Source organism: Nipponia nippon, unplaced genomic scaffold, assembly GCF_047370975.1.
Source record: "Nipponia nippon isolate SJK-2023a ecotype South Korea unplaced genomic scaffold, ASM4737097v1 scaffold_3, whole genome shotgun sequence".
Lineage (NCBI taxonomy): Eukaryota > Metazoa > Chordata > Aves > Pelecaniformes > Threskiornithidae > Nipponia > Nipponia nippon.
Window position 1 is genome coordinate 82892936 of NW_028262347.1, and position 25964 is coordinate 82918899.

The 25964-nt window shown below is 44.6% G+C and overlaps 1 protein-coding gene across 2 annotated transcripts; it reads right to left on the reverse strand.

Annotated features, from left to right (window-relative positions):
* Nucleotides 1-2126: 2126 nt before the first annotated feature.
* Nucleotides 2127-12034, reverse strand: KCNA1 (potassium voltage-gated channel subfamily A member 1). Of its 2 annotated transcripts, XM_087766604.1 has the most exons (3): nucleotides 11700-12034; nucleotides 11398-11588; nucleotides 2127-10665 (listed from the first exon to the last, which is right to left on the reverse strand). In XM_087766604.1, exon 3 carries the CDS (start codon nucleotides 10190-10192, stop codon nucleotides 8717-8719), a length of 1476 nt encoding a protein of 491 aa, XP_087622730.1. In that variant the 5' UTR covers nucleotides 10193-10665; nucleotides 11398-11588; nucleotides 11700-12034; the 3' UTR covers nucleotides 2127-8716. The 2 variants fall into 2 exon arrangements, with proteins under 2 accessions (XP_087622730.1, XP_087622729.1); XM_087766603.1 differs by having other exon boundaries at nucleotides 2127-10662; nucleotides 11398-12034.
* Nucleotides 12035-25964: the final 13930 nt, after the last annotated feature.

Here is a 25964-nt window from a genome sequence, read left to right on the forward strand (position 1 = left end):
TAACATTAGTGTCAGTGCATCTGAAGAAGATAGGAGCCTATTCCATGGATCATCAACATGTCTGTTGTCTCAGTTACATCTGCAGAGCCACAATTTTTTTCCTCAGTGTAGGTTGCTTCAGAGAAAACCTACAAGACAAGAAGGCTGCTTGGTGTAACCAAAGGAAGGACTCCATATGCACAATTTTTGTAATTGATGAAGCATAAATAACAAGATAGGAGGATTTTCATTTTGGGGGGAAAAAAACCATACATCTATTTTCTTTTGATGTTAACTAAGAAATTAACTCAGAAGCTCAGCTAACTCAGTACACAATGCTGATTATTTTTTTATGGAGTCATTTTAGAGGGCAAAAAAGATGTCCTAGGACCTGGTCCTGAATGTGCGTAGTTTTGCTTGAAAACCTCCACTTAGCAAAACTGACCATATCACAGTAAGTATCTATCTCAGTACAAGATATAACAAGGGGTACAGTGACTGCACAGGCTGTGGGAAAGATGAGGAATCATAAAGTATGAGATGTTGTCTTGTTAGCATCATGGCCAAAGGAACCTAGTGGGAGCATTTTCCACACAGAGGAGGCAGCACAGATGGAAACAGGCAAGGTCTTTCTTCAAAAAAACTGTGTAATTGCGATACAGGAATTGGCATTCCCAGACCTAATAGAAAGGAGCTTTTTGACCTAGATCCATGACAGGTATGATGAGACAGACCACGAAGGACCTCAGCAGTGAAGGCTCTGAGGGCAGTATTTCACAAGATGAAGTGTGGCCGAGAAGGAACGAAACTAATTGAGGGATATAGAAACGGGTAATACGGCAAGTGAATTGTAGATTCAGGAAAACAGGTTATGCAGCAACATTACAATTTGATCCAAAAAATGCAACATGAGCTTTGCTAAGGATGAAAGGGAGAAGATTGATACTATAGAGTTGAGAAACAAGCATTTCAATTTTTTTACACAGAAAAGAAAAAAGGAAGAAGCAGTGAGACTTTCAACACACCTAGAGCCATCAAAACTCAATCACAATGACCACACTCTTGAAGTGAGGCATGGACATGAATATGTCATTGAATTAAGAACACCACTATGGAGCAGCCAACACACAAATGACTTGGACTAGAGCCATTTAAGACTGATATCTGCAAATCTTTACTGTCAGCTCAACAAAACAATTTTTGTCAATTTATAAGTGAGATTCAATAAGACTCACTAAATATACTTGAAGCTATTATGAATGAGGATTTCCTTGATGAAAGCTTTTCTTGACCAAGAAAGCAAAACAAATAAGTAAATACAATCAAAGGACAGGCCACGCAAAATGTTCTTCCTTGTATAAGGTTAGGGTATTTTCACTTCATTTCAGCACATGTAATCAGCACTCTACCATGTATGCATCCCACCGTTACAAACTGCACATATCTACAGAAAGGCAGTCTTTATAGATGGACTTCTAATACACAATACCTTTGGCATAAAATAATTGGCATTTATGTCATTGCCCTCTTTATATAGAATACAATATTGAGGCATGGCAGGCATGACTGTATCAGACCAGTTCACATGAAACGCACCTTGAAAAAACAAATAATTTTCAAAAGAAAACAAGACCAAGTCAGTTTGACTTGCACACATTCAACCCAAACCAAAAACCATCATCAGTCACATAGTTGTTAGAAACCTGATTTCAAGTCAGCACTTACATGATAATGCTACAGGCAGTGGTTCAGGTTCAGGAATGTAGCCGTAACATGCTAACAGATACCCACAAGCCTTTGGAGAACACAATCAGTAGGCTTAATCTTATTTCTACTGTTTTTGGTGGAACTGAGTGCTGTCTCAGTGGTGAAAGCAGCAGTTTGGCTCCAGAACATTACTCACTCAAGGCTAGATCCAAAGCCTATGGAAGCCAAACCCTTGGATTTACTGTACTGTAAAGCTTGAGTTGACATTAACAAGCCTCTCAAAGCCCACAGCCACATTTCCCACTCACTACATTGCCATTTCTTATAACATTCAGTGCAAAAACCATCAATGAACCAACCATTCATTTCAGACAGAACTGGCCAGTAGTAACAGCAGAGAAACCAGACTCCAGAAAATAACCAGACAGAATAATCCTGGGTAAGATCCTTAAAAATTATCTTTAATTGATGCCAAGTATGAACAGATGAACAAGTACAGAAGCAGGTAAAATTGCATAGATGAAAGCTATGCATTTCAAATAGTTCAAGAACTCATAACATTAGATGTTCTAAAAATAATAAGTCAAACGATTTCACTACTGGAAGAAAAATGAGCTGTAATGTGACAATGAAGTACATACTTGACCCAAAGTGTAAGCGATTTTTAAATGGTGGAAATAAGTACAGCTGTGTCAGCTTAAATGGTTTGTTGCCCTGATGGTGCACTTTCATATGGAGACTATTCAGTTTATATATTTCATATTGGTAATATTTGATCTTTAAAATCAGAGGTATGTCTGAGAGGCCATATACAGTTCTGTTGACAGCTGTTATTTATTCATTTCAAACCAACATACTGCAAAAACAACCGTTTACATGTAAAGGAAAGGAAAAAAAGATTTCATCTTAGCAGGTTATATGTAAGGGTTTGCTGAATTTAGTCATAAAAATATCATTTTTACTTTTGTACAAAAGTAAAATATACATTTGATCCCAATTACATTATAGAAATGTCACTGAAACAATAACATGGATCAAAGACTGATGCACCAAAAGCAACTGAATGCAACGCCTTCATTTTATTATAGAAACTAGAAATGGAAGATGATTTTTTTTTTGTAACTTGTAGTGACATTTGCTAGAGCCTGTGAACAGGTGAAATATACAGAATTACATAGATATTACAGATACTTTGAGACAAATTTCAGTTAAGACCTCAGTTTCATTTTATTTCCTTTGAAAATATCAAAGCATGCTATGCCTTGACAGCATAAATTGTTGACCTCACCAGTGGCAAGTTCACCTGTACTAAGTGAAACAGTAGAACACCCTGAAGTTTCATTTTTGCAGATACGAATACTGACACCTTTAAGAATACTTGATAAGCATTTTAGGAAAAAGAAATTCTCTACACCTGATTAAGTAAAGCCAGAACAACAGAAAAAGAAACTCAGCCTGAAATAAGTCCAACCAAAATTGAAATGTAGGTCCCTGGTTAAAGCATCTCAGAAAAGGAGCTTGTTTCAGACTTGCAATTCACAGGTCTGGAACAAACTTGCCATGTTGTGCAATTGCAAGGACAGCTTTCCAGTTCCATCCAGCTCTGTGGCTATGGAGGGTAAACCACACTTCGGAGCTGATTCTGCATTCCTGCGAGTCTGAAATTACTGTGACGATCAGTGGCATCAGGCTGCTGGAAGCCTATGGGATCAGACCATTCCTGGAAAAGCTGCGGTACTTGCCTCTTCTTTATGCTAGGGGAAATTAATTAATCCAGAATGGCACCCCTCTAAAAACAGATATCTAATATGTGGAAAGGAATATATTCTCTCCATATATTACATATGTATGCAGAAGATCTTATTCTAAAATGCAACTTTCCACCTTTTTCTAATAAATTTCAGATGTTCCTGTCCTAGTGCTTATTTTATTTCAGTTAATATATGTGCATGTGAGAAACCGCACTGTCCAAGTGTGAACTAGGGAAAAGTGAAACTTGCCCTCAGTTCCTTATACTTAAAAATAAACAGGTTCTTATGTTACACTTGGGCTTTACCTCTCTCATCATAGAAACAAGCTTTCTGTACTTCTGTCTAATGAAAACAATTGTCCCGTAGTAAAAAAATTGTCAATAAAAGTTGCCACTGCTCCCATTTTTTATTTGGGCCAATGCAGCCTTTAATAAATGATACACAGCCAATTTGCTAAGAAGGGTCTGATCCCTGAAGTCTCTACTTGAGCAAAATCACTGCTGAAAACAAGAGGACTTTTGCTGAATTTTGTGTTGTCCCTAGTGCTTTGTACTGTTGTCAAGTGTTTGTCCACGTGATCAACAGTACATCAGGCTAAGCACATGCACAGTTAGACTTTGTAAGTGGAAATTAATTTCCTGGGGCCATGATCATTTGTGTGTAACTTCCCAGAAGGCAGCGGGATTGATTCTCCTCACACCTACAAATGTGTAAACCAGGAACAAAGGAAGGAAATCACTGGAATTGTTACCAGGATCAACATGTTAGCCCTCAGTAAGCCAGGCTGTGAATTTCTAGCACTCACATACTAAGAGTTTTATAGCACATGGCCACACTCTGCCCAGCCACCCCTGCAAAGTAGGGTCAGTTCCATTACATGTAACAATTACTAAAGGCTCGTCTATCTGAATGAACTTGTGAGGCAGATGAGGTAAACTGCATTAAGCCCCATTGTGTTCAGAATTAAAGCAGCCTTAATTCAATTCAGCTTACTTTCCTTCCAAAAAGAATGACTCCAAATCAGATTAAGGTTGCTTTTATACTGCAACAGAATGTCCATGCTGGGCTTTAAAGCAGTTTAACAAATCTACTTTAAATACACACGTTTCATTAATTCGGATTAGCTTTCCTGAAGTCCCCAGTGGAGATAAGGCTTAAGAGACTCCATGCAGGGAATCTGCATGGGTTTGCTAGGATGCTGTGAACTCACACCCTGGCTTACTGCACAGTAACTTCCTCATGAAGACAAGTAAATCCAGCTCATTGTCTCTGCTGGAGCCGCCACACAGAGGATTTGAGCTCTTGGCAGTTTGGCAGCAACCTCTCAGATCTGTGAAGGAAGGGGTTACAGGGCCTTTCATTTTCACTCTCCCCCTTGCTCCTCTGCCTGTTCCCTAGTGCTCTATAGCTAAGGATGGTAGCACCAGATGGGGAATTTTGGCAGTGATACCAGCCTATGGGATCCCTGCCCACTGCCTCTCCACTTCATTCCTACCTCTGCACCCCAGTGCACTGCTGCCTTGCTCACGCCAGATAAGTTCCCTCATCCCCTTCACTGAGTGGATGAAGAAAAAGCTGTATGGGGGCAACTAAGAAGGCAGCATAGAGCAATGGCTGGTAAAGGAGGCCTGGATAGTGACTCCTTATGCTGGAATTGCCACCTTGCCTCATCAAACTACAGCCCAACTAAGACTACCATGTCTCCTGGTTTCTCTGTCCAGCATAACATGGGAATCACTTCTGGGAGGTCCCTACCAAATGAAGGTCTCTTCTCTCTTTCAAGAGATGCACTAAATTGGCCATCAGCTCATTTCCAGTCCTCTTCCACTGACACAAACAACCCCATGGAGCTCATGTGTGGCAAAAAGAAACATATGCCAAAAGGGGGAGAAAAAAGAAAAAGAAAAAAAAAGGAAAGAAAGAAAGAAAAGGATGCTTACTGGTAAGAACAGGCGGTTTGTTAAGTGCACCTTCAGGCCCACAAAGACATTTCAGCGCTCCTGTGTAAAAGGAGTAAGAGCTTTTTTGTTGTTTTTTTTGTTTGTTTTGTTTTTGGGTTTTTTTTTGTGTGTGTGTGTGTCAAACTTGCCGAAAATGCATGCCTATGCTACATGAGGTTAATTCCTGTACTCCATATGTATTGAGATCCTTTGCAGTGAGCTATAAATGGACAAAGCAACATTCAGGCTCCCCAAACCACCCTGAGTCCTAATGATCCATCTTGGTCTCCTGACAAAGAATCATCGCTGCATGCAGCACTCTTCTCTTTACATATGCAAAATGATTATCATTCTGCTCATTAAACTAAGGTGTGCATACCCAACTATGGCAGAAGCTAAGTTACCAAAGTGAGGCCTAATCTCCCAGATGCTGCTTTCTGATCATCAGTCCCACACATTGAATTGATTATTGCTGTTTAGTTTAGTTGGTTGGTTGTTTTATAAGCTGAGTGCAGCATTCAAGTCTGTTTTGACGTGAAAAGTCATAGCCTAGAAGTCAAGAGTTTGGGAAGATCAGGACCACCAGAACTTAATGGGGAGAGAGGTGTAGGATGGGAAGGGGCACGAGCGGGGACAGGAAGGCAGCTTTACAACATCTACCTAGAGGATGTAATGCCCTGTTTTATCTGATGCTTTGCACTTCTTGCAGGAGTTAGAGCTCCCTCAGTTCTTGATCGCTTTCTCATCACTAAGATTCACAGAAGCCACACAGTGAGAAATAAAGTCAAGTCTTTCTGGAAACCTGGCAGATCAGGCTTGTGCGTAACTGCAGAGTTAGGGTTTGTTTTTTTTACTCTAAGTGCCTTGATTTTATATACATGTCTGTGCATGTGTGTGCCACACACATATGCAGACACATATATACATATTTATACACATATATACATATATCAGAAAGACAGGGAAAGAAAGGATCTGTACAACATGGAAGGAGAAGTGTTCAACAGCAGTTGGCCACATGCTAAGTGCAGAATGAAGATCCTCAACTTCGTCCATTTAAAAAATAAAGATTAGTGCCTACATTAGCTCAGATCAAAGGTTATTATCTTCCAGGGTCTAGCAGTCAAGGCTGGCATATTGCAGAAGATACCTTCTCCTAGTGTTGCTTCCTTTACCAGTTGGTGGTGGAAGTAGAGTAAGGTTAGGGACCGGAAAGAAGAATATGGCTCAAAGGATCTGTGACAGGATTTAAGATCTGACAGACTGCCAAAAGGGGATGGAGGAGGCAGGGATGGGAGGGCACTGGAAAGCCTCTCTCACCTACCTGCTGGGGAATCCACGGGAAAGAAAAGCACAGCCCTGCAGTCTGGTTGCCTGACTGGGCGATGCCGCAGTTCATGCTGGTCCCTAGCTTCTCCTGTGTCCTGCCATGCTGGGACAGGCTGCCAAAAAGCCATCTCAGGGAAAGGAAGGGCAGATACAATGATGGCAGCGATGTCTCTATAAACAACCTAGGGAAACTTGAAGTCTTGCATAAACACCACTATGAGTTATTTGGCAGAAGCAAATGCTGAGCCTTGAAGCATCAGACTGGCTGGGGAAGGAAGGTATCCCACGGGCGCTGGTGATCTCTGCCGCCTCTTCTGCGTCCCTCACTCACACTTGCTCTTTCTTTCTTTCTCTACCTCCTTCTGTGCTGTGCCAGGAGGCAGCACAGAACACTCCTGACAGCGTGTTGGTGCCTTCCCCTTTTCTTTGCTATCTCTGATCAGCTCAGTTCCTGGAGGCACTTTCAGCAATTTAGGGGATGTAAGATAAAGGCACTGCACAACTATCTAAATCAATCTGTTGAGTCTCTTCAGTGACTTTTAGGGGAATACAAAAAAGTCTCAACTAATGACTGCAAAAGAAACCAGCTGCTGCAATTTGGATGCATATAATAGATAAGTTTCCTTTACATTCTGAGAATGCACCAAAAAGCATGCATCTGCACCTTTCAGCTATGAAGGATACTAGGTTTTAGGTGTTCCTATATATAACTTGACTTCTTAATTTTCCATATAGCTTTCCCTTTAAGGAATGGGATATGTTCCTTTCCGACAATGCCTGGACAAAAGCCAACACATTTCCCTGAGCAATGCAGGAAAACAATCAGGTTTCTCCGATCAGTTCATTCAGGCCCTCGGTCTATCAAGCACTTTTTTTTATTTTGTTTTTACTGTTATTATTATTATTGTTATTATTATTAGTGAATCCATGCATTAATTAATTCAAGTTACACCTTAATCAAATAGGCCATAATGCTGAATATTTGAACATGCTTTGATCTCCAAAAGTTATTGTTCCCATTTGACTAACATACGCACTTAAATACAGTACTTTAAATTACTAGTCAACGATTTAATAAATTAAGGAGTGCACTTCTGGTGAATGCAAATCAAAAAGAAAAGGAAAAGAAAAGAAAAAAGAAAGATAAAGGACCTATTTTTAGAAGATTCAATTCAAACGAAAGCTTATCCGCTATTGTCTGAGGTAACGTTTCAGGCATGCGATTATAAAATAAATAGTATCAAATTCAAACATGCTTATATTAAACTCCATTGTGCTATCTTGCAACAGAGGGGCTTAAAGTTTTGAATCCAGTTCTGGACAGGGAAAAGGAAAAGTGTGTTTAAATCATCTGCATGTAAGAGAACTTAGCAGCATTGCAGATGTTTTGTCTTCAGTTTTGTTTATTTTCCTTTTAGAATAGTTCTTCTATGGACAGCAAAAGAGACCAGGCTTAAGTATGTTTTTAATAAGGTGCTGTGTGTATCTGTAGATTGGAAGTATGTAATCTTTCAGATAGGGGCGGAAGGAAAATTTGCGCTCCTTCATAAAAACCATGGCAAATGCTCGCTGCAGGTTTTTGCTAATCTTTTTTTTTTTTATTACTATCAGATGCACTTTCTTGCAACTGTGCAGTTTTGCAGAATATTTTTACTGGAATCCATGCGTATGCTTTATAGCTCTAAAAACTGTCTTGCTTAGTTTAAGTTAACTTCATCAAAAAAAAAGGGAGATGGGAGAGGAAAAGTTTAGGTCTAGCGTCATACAGCTTAAAACTAAACTAGTTCAAATGGTTATCATTTACCAGGTGGAAAATGCTTTTTAAAAACAAAGAAAATCTTATCTTTCATGGATCCTGGAAGCTTCTTTATCGCTGAGCAAAAATTCGTAATGCAACAATGCATTTACGAGGTAAATAAAGCATTCAAAGACTATCAGTAAAGCATCTACAAAGTGTGACTGTGTCACTAAAGTCTTCAAGCTGTGAGTGGGGATTTTGGTTTTTTTTGTTTACACATCAGTCAACAGCTTGCTTTTATTAACGCAGTTTTGGTTGGCTACAGGGCAGTTGCCAGTTCTGAGATTAGCCTCTCTAAAATTGTCTATGCTATTATTCATATCCTCTTCGATTTCCATGTACTCAGATTTGCTGATTGTGGAGGAGCTGCGGCGACTGAGATCACTGTCAGATGCTAAATTAGGGGAGCTAACGTGAAGTAACTGAGCCTGTTCTTCCCCTTCTGTTTCTCGGTGGTAGAAGTAGTTGAAGTTGGACACGATGACAGGTACAGGCAGGGCAATTGTCAGCACACCAGCGATGGCACACAAGGAGCCTACGATTTTGCCTCCAATTGTCACAGGGTACATGTCACCATAGCCCACAGTGGTCATGGATACCACCGCCCACCAGAAAGCATCAGGGATACTTGTGAAATGAGACTCAGGTTCTTCAGCTTCAGCAAAATACACCGCACTAGAGAACAAGATCACCCCAATGAAGAGGAAGAAGATTAGTAAACCTAGCTCTCTCATACTTGCTTTGAGGGTCTGTCCCAAAATCTGGAGGCCCTTAGAGTGCCGGGAGAGTTTGAAGATTCGAAAGACTCTTACCAGTCTGATGACTCTCAGGATGGCCAAGGAGGTGGCCTGCTCTCCTTTCTGAGTCCCCTCCCGCTCAGCCATCTCAGTGCCCAGGGTGATGAAGTAAGGGATGATGGCCACAATGTCAATGAAGTTCATGATATTCTTGAAGAATTCGGTCTTGCTGGGGCAAGCAAAGAAGCGCACCACCAGCTCAAAGGAGAACCAGATGATGCACAGGGTCTCCACAACAAAGAAGGGATCTGTGAAGATGTTGGATTTGTAGACCTGGGTGGTGTTGTCAGTGCGATGCACTGTATACTCCTTGTCCTCCTTCAGCTCAGGTAGTGTCTCTAGGCAGAAGATCACGATGGAGATGAGGATCACCATGACAGAGACTATTGCAATGACCCTTGCAGGCCCAGAACTCTCTGGGTATTCAAAGAGGAGCCATACTTGGCGCTGGTACTCCCCCTCCGGCAAGGGTCTCTCCTCATCTTTGATGAATCCTTCATCTTCCCGGAACTTCTCCATGGCCTCCTCACCCAGCTCATAAAATTTGATCTCCTCAGAGAACATGTCCAAGGGCACATTGACCGGCCGGCGAAGCCGCCCCCCAGACTGGTAGTAGTAGAGGATGGCATCAAAGCTGGGCCGATTCCGGTCAAAGAAGTACTCATTGCGCAAGGGGTCAAAGTACCGCATGCGCTTCTTGGGGTTGCCCAGCAGAGTGTTGGGGAACTGGGCTAAGGTCTTCAGCTGCGTCTCAAAGCGTAGTCCAGCAATGTTTATCACTACGCGCTCACAGCACTCATGGTCATCGTGGGCAGCAGGCTGGTAGCTATCCTGGGGGTGGCCAGGTAGCGCAGAAGTCTCATCCATGTTCTCTCCAGCCATCACAGTCATGGTGGCACACAGGAAAGGGGACCCAGGGGCAGGGGCGGAGAAGTGAGGGAGAGGGATTTGAGAGGGGGAGGAGGATGGAGGAAAGCAGACAGCCCCAGGGCAGTTCAGTGGAGGGGGGTGAGGGGTGGAGGGGGGTGGGAGGCTCAGAGTCTGCAGGGAGGGGTGATGAGTTGGGATGGAGAGCTTCAGGAAGGGATGGATGAGGAGCCTAAAGGATGGCAATATCCAAAAGGGGACAGGAGAGGTGGGAAGAAGGGAGAGGCATCAGGGATGATGGAAGAGTGAAGAAAGAGGGAAGAAGTACCTTTAGGGGAGGAAGAGGGCAGGTAAGGTGAGGGGTCCTGTCCCCCAAGCCGGGAGGCTGAAGGTCTATGGAGTGCACCCCCAGGCTGGGGTCCCCTCCCCAGCCGTCTGCTTTTGCCTTTAACTCGATCCGTCCACTTTTCTCGCCGACTCGACCATCGCCGCGGCTGCTGTCACGAAGTTACCACACACACACACACACACACACACATACACACAAATAAATAAATAAATAAATAAATCACGGGGCAGCTGGGAGGCGAGTCCTTGCAATGCCAACTCAGCAAATTTCCATCGCCTACCCCCCCCCACGCTGCCCCAGTCCCCTCGTCTTGTGCGCTGGGGAGGGAGGGATGGAGATACTCTGCTTTTGAAGGCATAAAGCTCACTTGCAGGATGGAGGCTGCCAGGGAGGAGAGAAACATAATAAACCAGCCCCCAAGCCCCACCACACACACGCTCAGGCGCAATGGATTGGCTTTCACACCAGCAAGAACATCCCGCTCTGCCCACTACGGCAGCACATGCGGAACCCTACGCGTTCCCACACATCCCTGGACACGCACCGGGGCCTCCAAGGCAGAAAGGGGCCGATGTGGACCCTGCAGTACCCTGAGCGCATCGGGAGGGCTTCCCAGGCAACTTCAGCGGGGTCAGCTCCTGCGATAAGTCTCCTGACCACCACGCTCCCCACTTCAGAGACGGTGGAGACTTAGCTGAGCACTGACAACTTCATCATACCGATTGGGGCGATTAGGGGAGGGGGAGCAAAGCATCTCCTCTCCGGCTTTGCAGCAGCTAAACACAACTAAGAGAGAGACGGGAAGGGAGATCGACATCCCACACCCAAACTGTCCAAAATAGAGTCCAACAGTGCAGGGGGAGAAGGGGCTTTTCCTTACCTGCTCCGAATGAGATGCGCTGGTTAGGAGTAGGAGCCAGTGCCGGAATGCGTCAAGTCGCCCTGCAGCCGCATCCAAAAAAACCAAACCAAAACAAAAACCGCAGCGGCAAACTCAACCCTCCTCCTCCTCCTCGTCTTGCGCCCCTCTTAATAATACAGCGATCGCTTTACAGGGCTGCCTGCGAGACACTGAAATATTCATACACTGTCTTAGGCTGCACCAAGGGCGAGTGGGTTTAATTAGTTTCTGCCGAGAACCGCAGTGGGGGGTGGACGGGGGTGGAAAAGAGTGCAAAGTACCTTTTTCAAAAGGCTTGAGTTAGTAAATAAAATCAAGGAGTCCTAGATAGCTGCTGGCTCTCCTGCTCTCTTCCCTTAAGACAGCTGGAAAAAGAGCCGGGCGCTGGGCAGCGGCGGCTGGGGAGATGTAAGAGAGCCGCAGTCCTGCAGCCGCATCCCCGGAGTCGGTCTTGGCTCGTCCCGGCGGCAGCAGCAGCAGCAGCAGCAGCAGGAGGCAGGAGCTGGACGCGTGTGGCAGGAGCGAGAGTGCTGCTGAATGCATAAGAGCAAGGAGCAAACTCGAGCCATTTCTTGACGCTGCAGTATCAGCAGAAACCTGAGAGCTGTTTGGTGCAGCTCGGGGAGCGGGAGGGCGGGGAGGGGGGGGGGGACGGGACCGGAGGGAGGAGGGGAGGCTCGCTGCCCCCCGGGCCGGCCGCCCCCGCCGCCGCCGCCAGCGCGGCCCCCGCCGCCGCGGCAGCCTGCGCGCCGCGCCCCCGACGCAATGCAGGCGGGCGGCCCCGGCCCGGCGGCCCCGGCCGGGCGCTGCGGGACACCGCGCCGCCCCGGCCTGCAGCGGGGGTTGCGGAGAGCGAGCGGGTCCCCGAGGGACAGGGGGTGCACAAGCGGCCCGGGCAGGTGCGCGGAGCAGCCGCCCCCGCCGGGCAGAGGCGCGGCAGAGAGAGGGTCGTGGGTTTTTCCCGCCCCTTCCCCGGGTGGCAGCCGGCTCGGCGCTGCCCGCAGGCCCACCGCGGCACCTGCAGGAGGAGGCGGCCGGAGTGGTGCAGGGCTTGCCACATCCCGCACGGAGCGCGGTGCTGCGGCCGCGGCGGGCGGCGGCTGCGCCTGCAGTGCCCGGAGCCCCCGGGATGCGGGGCCGGCCCGGCACCGAACGGCTCGGCCCGGGGTCCTGGTGCTGCGGCCGGCCCCGCTGCCGACCCCCGGCCCGCCGGGCGCTTGGGGTGGACGGGGCTGCGCAGCCGGAGCCTCCTGGGCATAGCGGTGGGGGCTGGATGCCCAGCGGTGTGGCTGAAATTGGGAGGGAAGAGTTAAATCGGCAGGCAGCGTATTACAGGGAAATCGCCCTTTCCTGCTGCTTTATTCCCACTGAATTCATTTAATTGATGAATCACATAACTTCGAGATGGAGAAGACCCATTATGTCATCAGCTTCCCTCCCCTGCCAGTGCAGGATTGTTCCCTACAGTATATGATCATGTACATTATATAAAAGCCTGCTGCTCACTTTGTCGAAGCAGAGAGGCAATCAAATACAACCTGGGCCTGTGCAATTTGAAGCGCTCCAGAGCTAAATAACACCAAGTCCGTGTTTAACAGACCTGGTCTCATTAGCTTTCCACTGCATAATACATTATCATCGCTTAAGATCACCACCTTGGCAGTCCAGAAATACTTAACCACCTGACCTCGTGGACAGTTTCTGTCTCTTCTTCCCTTCCCCTTACTTATCCTCATATTTTGTTGTTTTGGGGTGGGGTTTCTTTGATGGTGGTGTGGTTTGGCGTTTTTTGCTAGAGTACAAACCATGCGAAAATCCTCTAGCCGTAGCTGTGCTGTAGTCACAGCTACTTTGCATGCTGCATTCACCAGCCCTGGTGGAAACAAAAGTGCAAAGAAAAAGAAACAGATTTCCTGTCTAGCCTGGTAAAGGATTTTTTTTTTTTTTCAGTAAGTGTCACATATGCTGAAAGTTTTGTGAGAAACTTCTGGTGAAGTTCTGAGCACGAGAAAAGTCTCTTTCTGCCACTCCCAGGCAAAACAATCACAACACGAAATAAAAAGAGAGAGTCTTCTCCTACTGAAAGTCACAATCACTAATTTTCTGTCTGGTTGTTTAGCGGCTCAGCATCAGCACCCAGCTTTGGACCCAGCAGCCCTAGACCCTGTATAAACTACCCCCCCCCCCCAAAAAAAAAAAGAAAGGCAGCCCCATTGCCTAAACTAACCAGGCTGTTTTTCCACCCTTCAAGAAACTCAGCTACAGCCTTTGACTCAACATCCTCTTATGGCAGTGAATTCCATGCCTGGATGACAAGCTGCACAGAGCTGACTGCAAAGTATTCGGAGAGCTCTGCATTCAGTGCGCTTGGAACTGCTTTGCAGAAATAGCTCTGTGAGCTAGCACTCACCCAGCTCTGGTGCAGTATTATATCCCCCTGTACTAGTTCAAAGACAAACACGTATGCTCAGGAGTGTGATGAAAACGCAGATCTGACAATCAGAGACCGGAGTTCAAGGTGCTGTTCCGCCCTTGGTTTCCTGCATGATTGCAGGCAAGTCTATATGTTCTGCTTTTATATCTGAAAAACAGGACGAGAAGTGCTGCCTTTGCCTGTCACAGCTGCTTAGGCTGTTTGTTCCTGAGGGATGTCTTAGCACAGCAGAACCCAAATCCTCATTGGAAGCTGTGGGCACACCAATAGCAGGAAAAAAAAAAAACGCCCTTTGTTTTTACATTACAGGGTAGCAAAAGGACAAGCTGGGATATTGCTACCCCCCTCCTCATTTTGCATAGCTTTGAACTCTGTGATTTCTCATTCCAATCTAACTAACATTACTGACAAGCAGTCATGCTGTAAGGTAAATGTCTTACTAAGAAAAGTGGACTATTAGCCATAGGGTCACTGAAAATCTTGTTAAGGTACATAGACTAATGAGCAGTAACACCAGGGCTTGCAAAGAGGGCATATGTTACACATTACAGTGCTAAGTAGCTTGAATTAAATGTTGAGAAATGGAAGGAGACTCCAACTTGCTGCCAGATTTGAAGTCAGGCTGCTGATATTTCATACTTTCTGTATTACATAAAACGGCCACCAGCAGTTGCATTGGTAATCCCCCCCAAGGGTCAAACTGAGAAGTTCTGTTCAGGAGCAAAAGTTTTCATAGGGAGACTACAAGTTGCAAACAATCAAAAGCTTGAGATAAACAGCAGGCAGTATTTAAAAAAACATTTAGAGCAGCTGCTTTTAAAAATCCCACTAGGCACCTCTCCGCTTCCATAGATGCCAAAAAAAGCAGTTGCTGTTCCTTTCCTTACCTCTTACTGATGGCCCAGCTTTGCGTGGTGGTAGGGCTGGTGGAACAATGCAAACAGCATTACGCCTCTCCAATACCTGTTCGCCTTGTGAAACACTTCCACTTGAGCTCCCCCATGGAAAGTGCATCCAGCCTGGTGTGGTAGCGCAGATGAGCGCAAGCAGATGGGGAAGCAGCACGCGTTCGGAGTTGCATGGGTTGAGGAGCTTCACTGCCATCTTTGATGGCTGCTGATGTAACTTTTTGTAGGCAACCAGAACAGGTAGACTCCTTGTGTCACAGACAGGTCAGCACAGCAAAAGCAAAACTGTTTGTGCAAGCTCGAAGTGTTGCCTTGTAGAGAACGCTGAAGGTTCCCACATTTTGGTCTGGCGAACTAAAGATTTCCCCTGGCGAGAAAGAACAGAAATTGAGAGAGAGAGAGAGAGAGAGAGAGAGAATTGAGTTGTTGATTAAAACTCTTAGTGTTGAAAGGATTAAAGAAAAATTGTATCGAATTACTGTAAATCTGAAAAATAACCGTTGGTTTTACACAGTGAAATAGGCTTTAAACACTGTCACTAGGGGACCTGAAAACTACTGATTGAAATCAATGGATGCAGAAGCAGAGTGGATTTCTCAGCATGACATCATTCATGTAGGTGTCATGAGTGACACTCTCAGCATGCTAAATTTCCTCGGCATGAAGAGGCAGTTTGTGTGATAGAAACCACTGCAACATCCAAAGTGGCAAGTGACATCCTGGTTGGTTGAACCTTATAGATCTTCCTAGGCATTGTAGCCCCAATTCATCCAAGCCTGGAAAACAACCTAGTAACATTATAGCTCTGTTTAGAGCTGCATGAACCCACAAATGAGTTGTGCAGACGTCACCATAGACATCATTTAATGGCCTTGGAGACAGATGATGCTATGCATGAAGGGAGATGTTTTGGCCTAAATTTGCCTTGCAGAGCCTCTATCAGTTGTAATAGTCTATGACATGGAAAGAGTCAACAGATAGTATCAAAGGTGAGCTTGTGGTGTTGACAGTCAGGTTTTATTCCTTGGGGGGAACAAAGCATCTTTTAAAAGGTTTTTATCTTTTAATACTGATTTATGAGCCTTGTTACTATCCTCCAGTATTATTAGGCATTGTTATGAGTGGGATAATCAAATCTCATGCTTCAAAGCATACTGATAGCTGATGGGAGATGACAATGACTTTTGTTGCCTCCTGTCATATCATTTCATTGTTTTTCCTGCTCCTTTTTAAAGCCTTAAATATGGGCCCTCTATGATCAAAACAGGCAAAGGGTAGATCCAGTCCTGTTGCTACACAGAAGGAAGATAAGAGCTTGGGAGTGCATCCCTGTGAAAAAGGAAGCAGAAACTGCCCTCACTCATATGTACAGTTTTGCTGCTAGGACCAGCCTGGAGAGAAAAGATGCCACTGCCTTGCTGCATTTTGTCCTACATCAGTGGATTGGATAGGGGCAAAGTGTGGCAGTGGAAAGATGGCTGGGTAGGCGAGTACAGAAAATGTGCTGTATTAGGAAAGGGTTGAGCCTGCTTTTTTCCTCCTCCAAAGCAGCTATACAGTCGGATGAAATGGAAGAGCAAAGTGCTAATCCATCCCACAGTGCCCAAGCTACATTACAGAAAATATCAAACTCTTGTGGGCATGTACCCATGGAAGGAGCACACTTCTACATGAAGTGTAATTAAAAATGCTTAGCAACAATATTTTCATGGGTTTAATATCACTTCTTCCTTCTCTGACCTCCTTTCCTGGTCCTAGATTTTCTTTCCCAGAGTTTTGTCCAGCTGGCTGCTTGGTATTGAGAACCCCCTGCTCAAGCAGGCTGGTCAGCCTGTGGAAGGAAGAGAGCATATTTTATTGAGACCTGTGCACCTAGTCTTTAAAAATAATTTCTGCTTCCCATTTTGCACACTGGGAACAGCACTTGGAGAAGTCCTGAATGACTTAGCAACAGCTTCTTCTTTCTGTGATTACCTGAGTATACCTGAGCCAGGTACACATGACTTCTTTCTTAATAGTATCCACTTTTGGCTTCCCATGATTGTATTACTTGGTATGAAACCTTATACAAGCACTGGGGCAAGAACTTTGTTCATGAATGCTGCTGGCCATGGGGTATAGAGACCAGATGAACTTTCCCCATGTCACTAGGGGCGAGCATCACATGAAGTGCTGCTGTCAGAGAAGGGGAACACCTGAGGAGGGCAGAACAACACCAGAGCAAGTACGTTCTGTAAAACCAAAAAGCAGTTCTGGCAATGGGTCCTTGTAATACACAACCAAGAAGTCAGCTTTGGGAACACTGAAGTTTCTCCTGTGTGACATCCTTTGCAGGACGATTCCAACTAATAGGAAAGATGCTTCAACAAAGCTGACATATATCTAAAGAAAGGCCCCCTCATATGGAATTTTACTTGAACTGCTCAGGAGAGAATCAGAAAGTGGTGGTCCTTATGGCACAACAAGTCTTGTTAGGAAACCCCAAGCTTGAGGCTGAAGACAGAGTGGTGATGAACACAAGCATCATCATTTAGTTGAGTTTTCTGAGAAAATAAAGTGTGGCTTAGTAAACCAAGGCATTTCAGGGTACTTAGTGCTCAAATAATCTACCAGTCTTACCATAGCCGTAATTACAGCTATCCTACCAAATCAGAGCCAAATTTAGTCCTAGCTGAGCTGCAAGGTCAATGGCAATAGAACTCCAGGAACACTCATTAACAGCAACATTAGACTGAAGTAATGGGACTTACAATTTACAGCGATGATTTACAGTTGAGGCTATTTTGGGGCTAGTGGACAGATACAAGCTCTTGGTAAGTTGCCATGAAATATGGCACATTGTCACTCAGTCTTATGATAAAGGACACTCAAAAAGTCCATCCATCGCTAAGCAAGCCATGTGGTAAGCATAGTGCACTACCAGAATATCTTCAGTCTGAGAGACCAGAGGGAGAAGTTCGTATGGGCCCCATTTAGCCTTCCAAAAAAGTGTTGTCTTAGAGTTTAAGGAGACTGACGCCTACCTCAAAAGCTGACTATGAACCTGATATTCAAGCTACCAAAACATGAAACTCTGTTGGCACTCTCAGTATTACTGAGGGAAAACTCTGTAAAGGAAAGATGTCAAGAGACCTACAGAAAAGAGCAAAGAATAAATTAGTGACAATGCAAAAAGAAAAACAACAGGCATCTGCATAAAATGAGAATCTACACTGATGCCAAACCAGTGTATACAGGATTGGAGAGAAGTCACCAGGCTCAATCTGATGTAGCATATTCAAAAGTATTCCGTGTTTCTTATGAGTTAGGACTGGATCTTGAACTGGATTCATGATCACATCTGACAGTGTGAACGCCGGGAACATGATCATGATTACAGTCTTCTCAGCAGAAACTAAAATACACAATGGAGGGATTCCCAGGCACCAAAGTGGTGGCTGATGACACTTTCTACTGTAACTGAAAGTGCTGAAGAAGAGGGAGTCCCCAGCCATGATTCCAGACTCTGGCTGACCCCAAGGAGCTGCTGAAAACAGCATATTAGCCTGAATGCAGATGAGCTGAAGCTTGCAAAGAATGGTGACCTGAACATCTGTGAACTTTTGAGTGACTCCAAATATACCGCAAAAACCTTAGAGCCACTAAGGAATGTCCAGAGCAAAAGTGGTGAAGGATTTCTAGGGGTTCATAGAGAAGATAAACTACTAGATTCTTCTTGTTTATCCTCTCGCCTCTCAGGCCACAAGAATCGTCTAAGCAATTAACACACAGAGACACCATTTGGCAGCAATCAGAGCCCCATGTGATGGGGTAAAGGCAATCCAATGCAGGGAACCAGTCCCAAATTGCTATAAACCCCTGGAACAGAGAGAGCCACAGAAAGCTTGGAGCCGCACTGCTGCAAAGTCAGCACCGTGAGCACTTATGGTGGAGCCCTGACACAACCAGGATGGAGTCAGATAAACAAGAAGCCGCTGCCCCTGCGTAGCGGGGACAATCCCATTGTGTCACTTTTGGGCAAGGCATAAAGATGCAGTGTGAGCTCCAGCAAAAAGCAAGAATGCTGAGGAAGTGCTGAGTGTGCTCCTGAAAGCTGTCTGGGTGGGATGATAAAGGCATTAAAACGGTTCGTACATAGACTGTGTGGCTGTACTTGAAGGAAGAAGGACCATAGGCGTCGCTGTCTTGTTACTAGGCAAAGGATTGAGTGTTGTTTGTGTGTGTGTGCTCACATGTGCAAGATGGGATTTTATTTAAAGCAGGACGAGCAGTAATCCCTGCAGATATAAGAGCTGACATCAGGAAATTAATAATTTCATACCTAGGGATAGAGGGTGCTTTATTTGAGCCAGACTATTTCCATCGGCCAGGCACCAATGTGCATTGCAGAGCATATATGACCCAGCGTGACGTGTGTGCAGGATACACTGATCAGTTATGATCTTTCTGCCACTCCAAGACACCCTTGCAAATGGTCATTTTTAAGGACAGGAGATGGACAGTCTGCTTTCTGAGAGGTGACCCTGGAGGAAGCTCTGGCAAGAACTGATCAGGCGTCAAGCAGCACCTTTCCACAGTATGACATGCCTAACATGCTCTGCTCTGACACGACTCGTGTCAGGCTGCAGCAGAATTTATGCAATTCAGCACTTAACAGGGCAGATTTGAGCACCAGATGTCTTGACGTGTGTTTCAAAATGAAAAAAACTGTGAGCAAACAAAGTTGGCAGCATAAACAGTGAAGGGACTGATAGCAAAAACAAAACAGTCAGGAAGAGATCCTTACCTGCCAAAGCTGGGCCACAGCAATGCTTTCTCCCGAAGACTAGACAGGAAGCGAGGAATGCATCGATGGAAAAAGAAGGTGTGGAGCGGGGTGAGTTGCAGCCCAACAGCCAGGCTTTAGAAGCCATTACACTAAACAAGTCACAGAAAAAAAATAAGAAGAGAGAGTTGTTTGCGGCTGCTCTTCAGAGTGGAGCGGATACGATACAAACAGGGAGCAGCAGCACAGGTAATGGCCAAAGGAAAGCAACTGCAATCTGGCAGGAGCACAGGTAATGGCCAAAGGAAAGCAACTGCAATCTGGCAGGGATCACAGATAATAACTACAGTGACAGGACAGTGGTAAAGGACAACTGAAGATAGCGGCAGAGCTGGGAGAAATGACTAAGGAAGAAATTTTTTATGATGAGGGTGGTGAAACACTGGAACAGGTTGCCTAGAGAGGTGGTAGATGCCCCATCCCTGCAAACATTCAAGGTCAGGTTGGACGGGGCTCTGAGGAACCTGATCAAGTTGAAGATGCCCCTGCTCGTTGCAGGGGGATTGGACTCGATGGCCTTTAAAAGTCCCTTCCAACTCACACTATTCTATGATTCTATGACTTGACGCAGCCTGAGCAAAGACCAAGCAAGTGCAGGACCTCAGAGAAAACATCAGCACCAGGCTTCTTGTGCAGCGTAGCAGCACGAATAGGAAATGGAGAATAACTTGAAAGGCCTGGGGGAAATCAAAAGCCCTGCAGTAAGGGGTTCCATTTCTCTTGGAGGGACTCAGGATTTGCAGCCTCAGCTCTGAGTCTACAAAAAGCTTGAAAGAACCACACAAGGGCCGAAAATGCTGAGCGGATAGTTCAAGTACCTGTGTCTATGGTAGAGGATTGGAAATGCTCCCTGCTACTGTTGTCCTTCTGTGATGAAACCTCCCAGCGCAGGTTGCTTTGCAGAGCTGCTTTGGTGGCATGGCTTCCTCTTGCATTATTATCAGCATGCAAAAGAGGCTTTGAACATATACTTACCTTATAACCTCAGATTAGAGTTACAGTGGTATGTCCTCTTTCAGGAATAGCTTGGTTTCTTCTTGAAGTGTTTGCTGACCTGACTGGCCAGAATGGTTGCTGTATACTGGACAGACAGCTGAAGTGAAGCAGAAGCAATTATTTATATAAAAAGAAGGAACTTGAATAAACAAAAATACTGGCAGCTACTGTGTATTAAAGTGAAAGACCCAAATGCTTTGAAGCCTTGTCCTCAGGTGATTTTAAGTGCTTCAAAATAATTCTAACTCCTACCCAAAATGAACACAGCTAGGAGCCCCTCAGAGACTATCAGTCTATCAATGTCCAGTCTTTTCCATGCCTTGGGCGCTGCTTTTGTTCTAGCTTCTCAATCTTGCTTTTCTGTATGTTGTCATACTTATGTCTGGGCCAGGGTCTATTTTGGACTCTACGCATTTGTGACCTGTTCCTTTTCTGCAGGACTGGAGCCTCCCCTCTTCTGTGCTGTCTATGGCAGAAGGCAATGGTCCACCTTCTGCTGGGTGTGTTTCTTAAGTGCTCTGTTAGATCCTACCACTCAATTTCTGAGCACATCCTTTTATGATTTATTTTCCCTTGAAGTTTCAAAATCAAGTCTCATGGTGTTAAAAAAGACACTGAGAGCTTAGTGAGCACATTGCAGTAGGGCCATTACACTTCAGACAAATCTTTCCCTCCCTGCATGGCAACTTGCTGATTTATTTACAAATAGCTTGCCTTTGGAATTTCTAAAGCTTTTGCCCCATTATGTCCCACATTTCAAATACTTGTGCATGATGGAGAAAAAGAGAAAGGACATTGATCTGCATTACCTCCTGTCTGTGTCCCATTGCCTCAAAGCAATAGTCCATGAGCTAGTATTCAACACTGTACAACAGTATTTTCTTACTTTAATAGTGTCTAAGGATTGATCCCAGGATAATGGTCCCATTGTACTATGCAGCAGAGAAACACATTGCTAACACAAGACATGCCAGGAAGAGCCTTTCAACAAGGTACAGATAGCAGTATGTCAAGATGTATCTTTGGGCTGATTTTGGCTGGGATAGAGTTAATTTTCTTCATAATAGCTAGTATGGGGCTATGTTTTGGATTTGTGATGAAAACAGTATTGATAACACAGGGATGTTTTCGTTATTGCTGAGCAGTGCCTTTTCTGAGACAAGGCCTTTTCTGCTTCTCACACCACCCCACCAGTGATTAGGCTGGGGGTGCACAAGAAGCTTGGAGGGGACACAGCTGGGACAGCTGATCCCAACTGACCAAAGGGCTATTCCATACCATATGACGTCATACTCAGCATATAAAGCTGGGGGAAGAAGAAGGAAGGGGGGCACGTTCGGAGTGATGGCGTTTGTCTTTCCAAGTAACCATTACGCATGATGGAGTCCTGCTTTCCTGGAGATGGCTGAACACCTGCCTGCTGATGGGAAGTAGTGAATGAATTCCTTGTTTTGTTTTGCTTGTGTACGCGGTTTTTGCTTAACCTGTCTTTATCTCAACCCACGAGTTCTCTCACACTTATTTTTCTGATTCGCTCCCCCATTCCACTGGAGCGAGTGGCTGTGTGGTGCTTTAGTTGGTGGCTGGGGTTAAACCACAACAGTTTTGTAGGGCAAACATAACAGCACAGTGCAAAATGTCTTGTCAGCGGCTACTTTAGAATGTTCTACTAATAAAAGTGTATTATAAAAGGCAAAAACACATGCTAGGATTCTCCAAATCTGAGTCAGAATACTGAACCTCTGTTCTTACTCGGTCTTGCTGAATATCTGCTTTGTCCTACACTCCAAGAGGTGCTTTGGAACAGGTCATCTGCTGGCCAAAGCCACTTCCCCAACATGGGATTGCAACAACATAACCCTGGGTAAACATCTCAGCCACTGTGATATATGGCAGGAGCCAGCAAACCCACTCGTTGTAGAAGGATGCCAGGTGTCTGCCTGAAGCCTGAAGGTGACCCAGTAATTGAACTAGCAGGCTTGCTTTTTGGGGAGGCACAATCCTTGTTCCACGCTCAACCCACTCACTACCTTTATTTAGTTTCAGAGCCTGTCATCCAGTCATAACCTTTGATTTTCCTTATCCTCATCGATAAAGCTTAAAAACATAAACCTTATGCTTGCCTCTGTCCTCACTTGCCAACACCTTGCCTACGGAGCCTTCCATGAGCTAGGTGAAATGAAAGGCACCCAACTTGTCTGCAAGAACAGATACTACCTGCCACCCAGGCCTCCTATGTCTTGGTATGCTTTATACATGGCAAATCCATCTCTTTTTCTACTGTGAATGAATATGGATTTTTTTACCCATTTGTTAATAAGTTTACAGAATTCACAAACTACCACTTATATACCCATGGACAGATTTCAGATTTCCTTATGAAACTTTTACCGAGGCCTGTATTAGTTCACTGTGCCTAGTTCTGTGAGGCCATTTTCCTACATCAGCGAAGCAGTGGAAAAGTAATTATGACATTTTCTTTGATTAATAAAAAGAAATAGAAATATAGTCATTAAGATGTGATATTGGATGATATCTTTACCTGTAACATGAGGTCTATCTTTGGGTATCTTGTATTGTGTGGAAAAAAGCAGAGATTGAAAATTAATTGAATATAGCGATTGAAGATGGTGAATGGTATAGAAAAAAGAAAATGTGCAAAATAAAGTATTTCAACATAAAAAAAACCCCTTCTTTAATTGGTCACTGCAATTTATTAAATTTATCACAAATTGTGAGTAGTTTCAGATTATCCACAGCTGTAAATATTTTAGATTGAACTTTATTTAAAAGAGGTCACCCTTCTAACACACAGGCCCTTGTGACTACACATATCTCATTGGGTTGCTACCAGCTGGAAAATCAGCGGGTGGAGCAGAACTTTGACCTTTCTGCTGCAAAATCAGAGGAAACAATCAACTGAAGGAGATAAAGGAGGATCCTCATTAAAGAGGAAGTGGTACATGGCAATAGGGAACAGAAATCAAATTTGCTTGTGCAAAGATATGCTTTGCCAACTAGCCCACGAAGGACAAAGGACTCTACTTATTTAGCCAGCAAGATGAAGAATCTGTGAATTATGACCTGGAGCATTAAATTAATCAGAATACTGTTATGTGTTATTACAGCAGTGGTTGGAGGGCCCACTCGGGTGTGGAATCCTGCTTTGCCAAAACGCTGTAAGAGCAGACCAGGCTGCTCTTCTATGCTAGCTAGGGGAACAACAAAGACATTCAGGGACATTAACACCAAGTAAATACAGAACAATCAAAGGAGCTATTTCTTCGCATAATGTGAAAGTCACCACTGTATTGAGGACAAGCACAAGTCATATGTTCCTCTTAAGTCCTACTTAATCCCTGCTTTGAGGATTTAAAGGGCATTCAAGTGATTCATAAGCCCTGTGCATGTTCTCTGCACAAGAATGATTTTTACCCAACATAGAGTCAGCTGAGCCATGGAAAATTCTGCAGTGGGTCTCATCAGTGGAATAATACTGCTGTGTTCAAGCAGGTCTGGCTGATGCTCTGTCTGACTGTTGCAGCTGTACCTTTAAGGTCTAACATAATGATAATCAAAACTCATGGTTTATGGTGTGCGTTGATTCCCCAGAGGGTTCTGGAAGTAATGTATGTCTCTTACCGGCATCATTACATATCTGGCTGGGAAAATAAGTCAAGGAGGAGCTTTTACCAAAGCATCAGGCACCAGCCAGGACTAAAGGCAGGAGGTCTCTTCTGACAGTTCATTGATCTGATCCAGCATGGCAGAGTCTCTGTTTTTCACCAAAAAAAATGGATAGAAATTTGTCTGTTTGTTTGCAGAGAATATGGCCAATCAGGAAATGGGCCAAAATCAGTAAGACAGTGCCTAAATGTTGCTGCTTTTGAAGGTAACAACGAAACTGAAAAAGATAGCTTCAAATACCTTTTGCATACTATATGTGAATTTATTTTGCTTGGGTTTCTGGTTTATGCATCATTATGGTAATCTGTTATTGTTCCTCTTGCATATTTTTTTGCGGGCCTTTTGGCAGTGACTCGTGCATCTATCGCAGCTCAGTTTTGCAGCATGCAGCAGAAAGGAGATGATTTTGATCTATAATTCTGTCAAATGACACTCCTTAAGATATTGGATAAGCTTATAAAGGTGAATTTATGCTTCTGGCTTTTACTTCTCTTTGTGTCTGAGCCACTTTGATGCTTAAGAACCTTTCAATAAAAGGAAATAAGCACGCATCCTCACCACTTGCTAGGGCCATGAGCTCTCAGAGTTTCTTTGTAGGGGGACTGCAACTTTCATTTCTCCTGTCTTAAAAGGCAAAAGAAAATGCCTGAAGAATGTAAATCTGATTTGAAAATTGCATCCTGATTTTGGTAACAACTTAACAGGCAGAGGAACAGAAATTCAAACACATTGAGAGATGCAGAGAAAAATTGGTAATGAAAAAGTATCAGAGACAAGCTCCGGGCAGAGCAACCTTCCTTTTGTCCAGAGAATAAATCCAAAAGTGGGTGGAGGAGTGCAAGCTCACAGAGTCACTACTCTTCTCTGTTAGAGACACAGTGTTGTCCTTGAGAATACGAAGGAATGGCAACGCGTCTGACGGCATAAAGTGCTAGATGCCAAAACCTAGATAAAGTTCTAGATGCTTGATGCTGGTGCTAGAACCCTGGTTCCCACTTCTGACCCTCAGCAGCAGTATTATCTTGGTCCAGACACTTTTCTTTTCTTTCCCTTCCCATCTTTCATCTTGCCTTTTCTATGTAGACTGCAGTCTCTCTGGAGGAAGAGTTTGCTACATGTCTATGCCACATCTGACTTGGGTGACCCTGATCCTGTGCCAGTAGAAGAATGCAAAAATCTTCAGCTTGAAATTCAGCAGCACAGCTGGAAAGCTGGAGAGTGACTAATAGCACTGTTAGTTCCTAATGGAACATGACCTCTGGCTCTGTCCAACTTTGATCTCTTAAGAAAAGAATCTTTCCTAGATCCTTTTGTACTACTTTCCCTACTGTGGTGTCATTTTTTGTTACCGGATAGTTCCCCGTCTGCAGCAGAAACTCCCATCACTCTGTCCCTGCTGAGAGGAAACAGTGCTTCCTCACCAGTAGAGCTGTTCTTAGTGCAATTATAAACCAAAGGCATCTCCTGTGCCATCAGGTGTATTGCAGTCACTCTGGTTATTTAGCAAGAAATGGTGACCCAAAGCTCACTGGCCTCACTGCAACCCTCCTTGCCTTCAATACCTAAGTCCTCTCCCTTTATTTCATCCTCCAACTTGCCGCCATCCGCAGCCATGCTGGAACACCTTTTGCTTTGCAGCAGATGGCAATGCAGTATTGCCCACTGCCAAGATGAGCCAGTTCATTTTTCCATCATC

Coding starts and splice junctions, on each gene's coding strand:
- KCNA1 (XM_087766604.1), bottom strand. CDS start 10,192: ATGACTGTGATGGCTGGAGAGAACATGGATGAGACTTCTGCGCTACCT.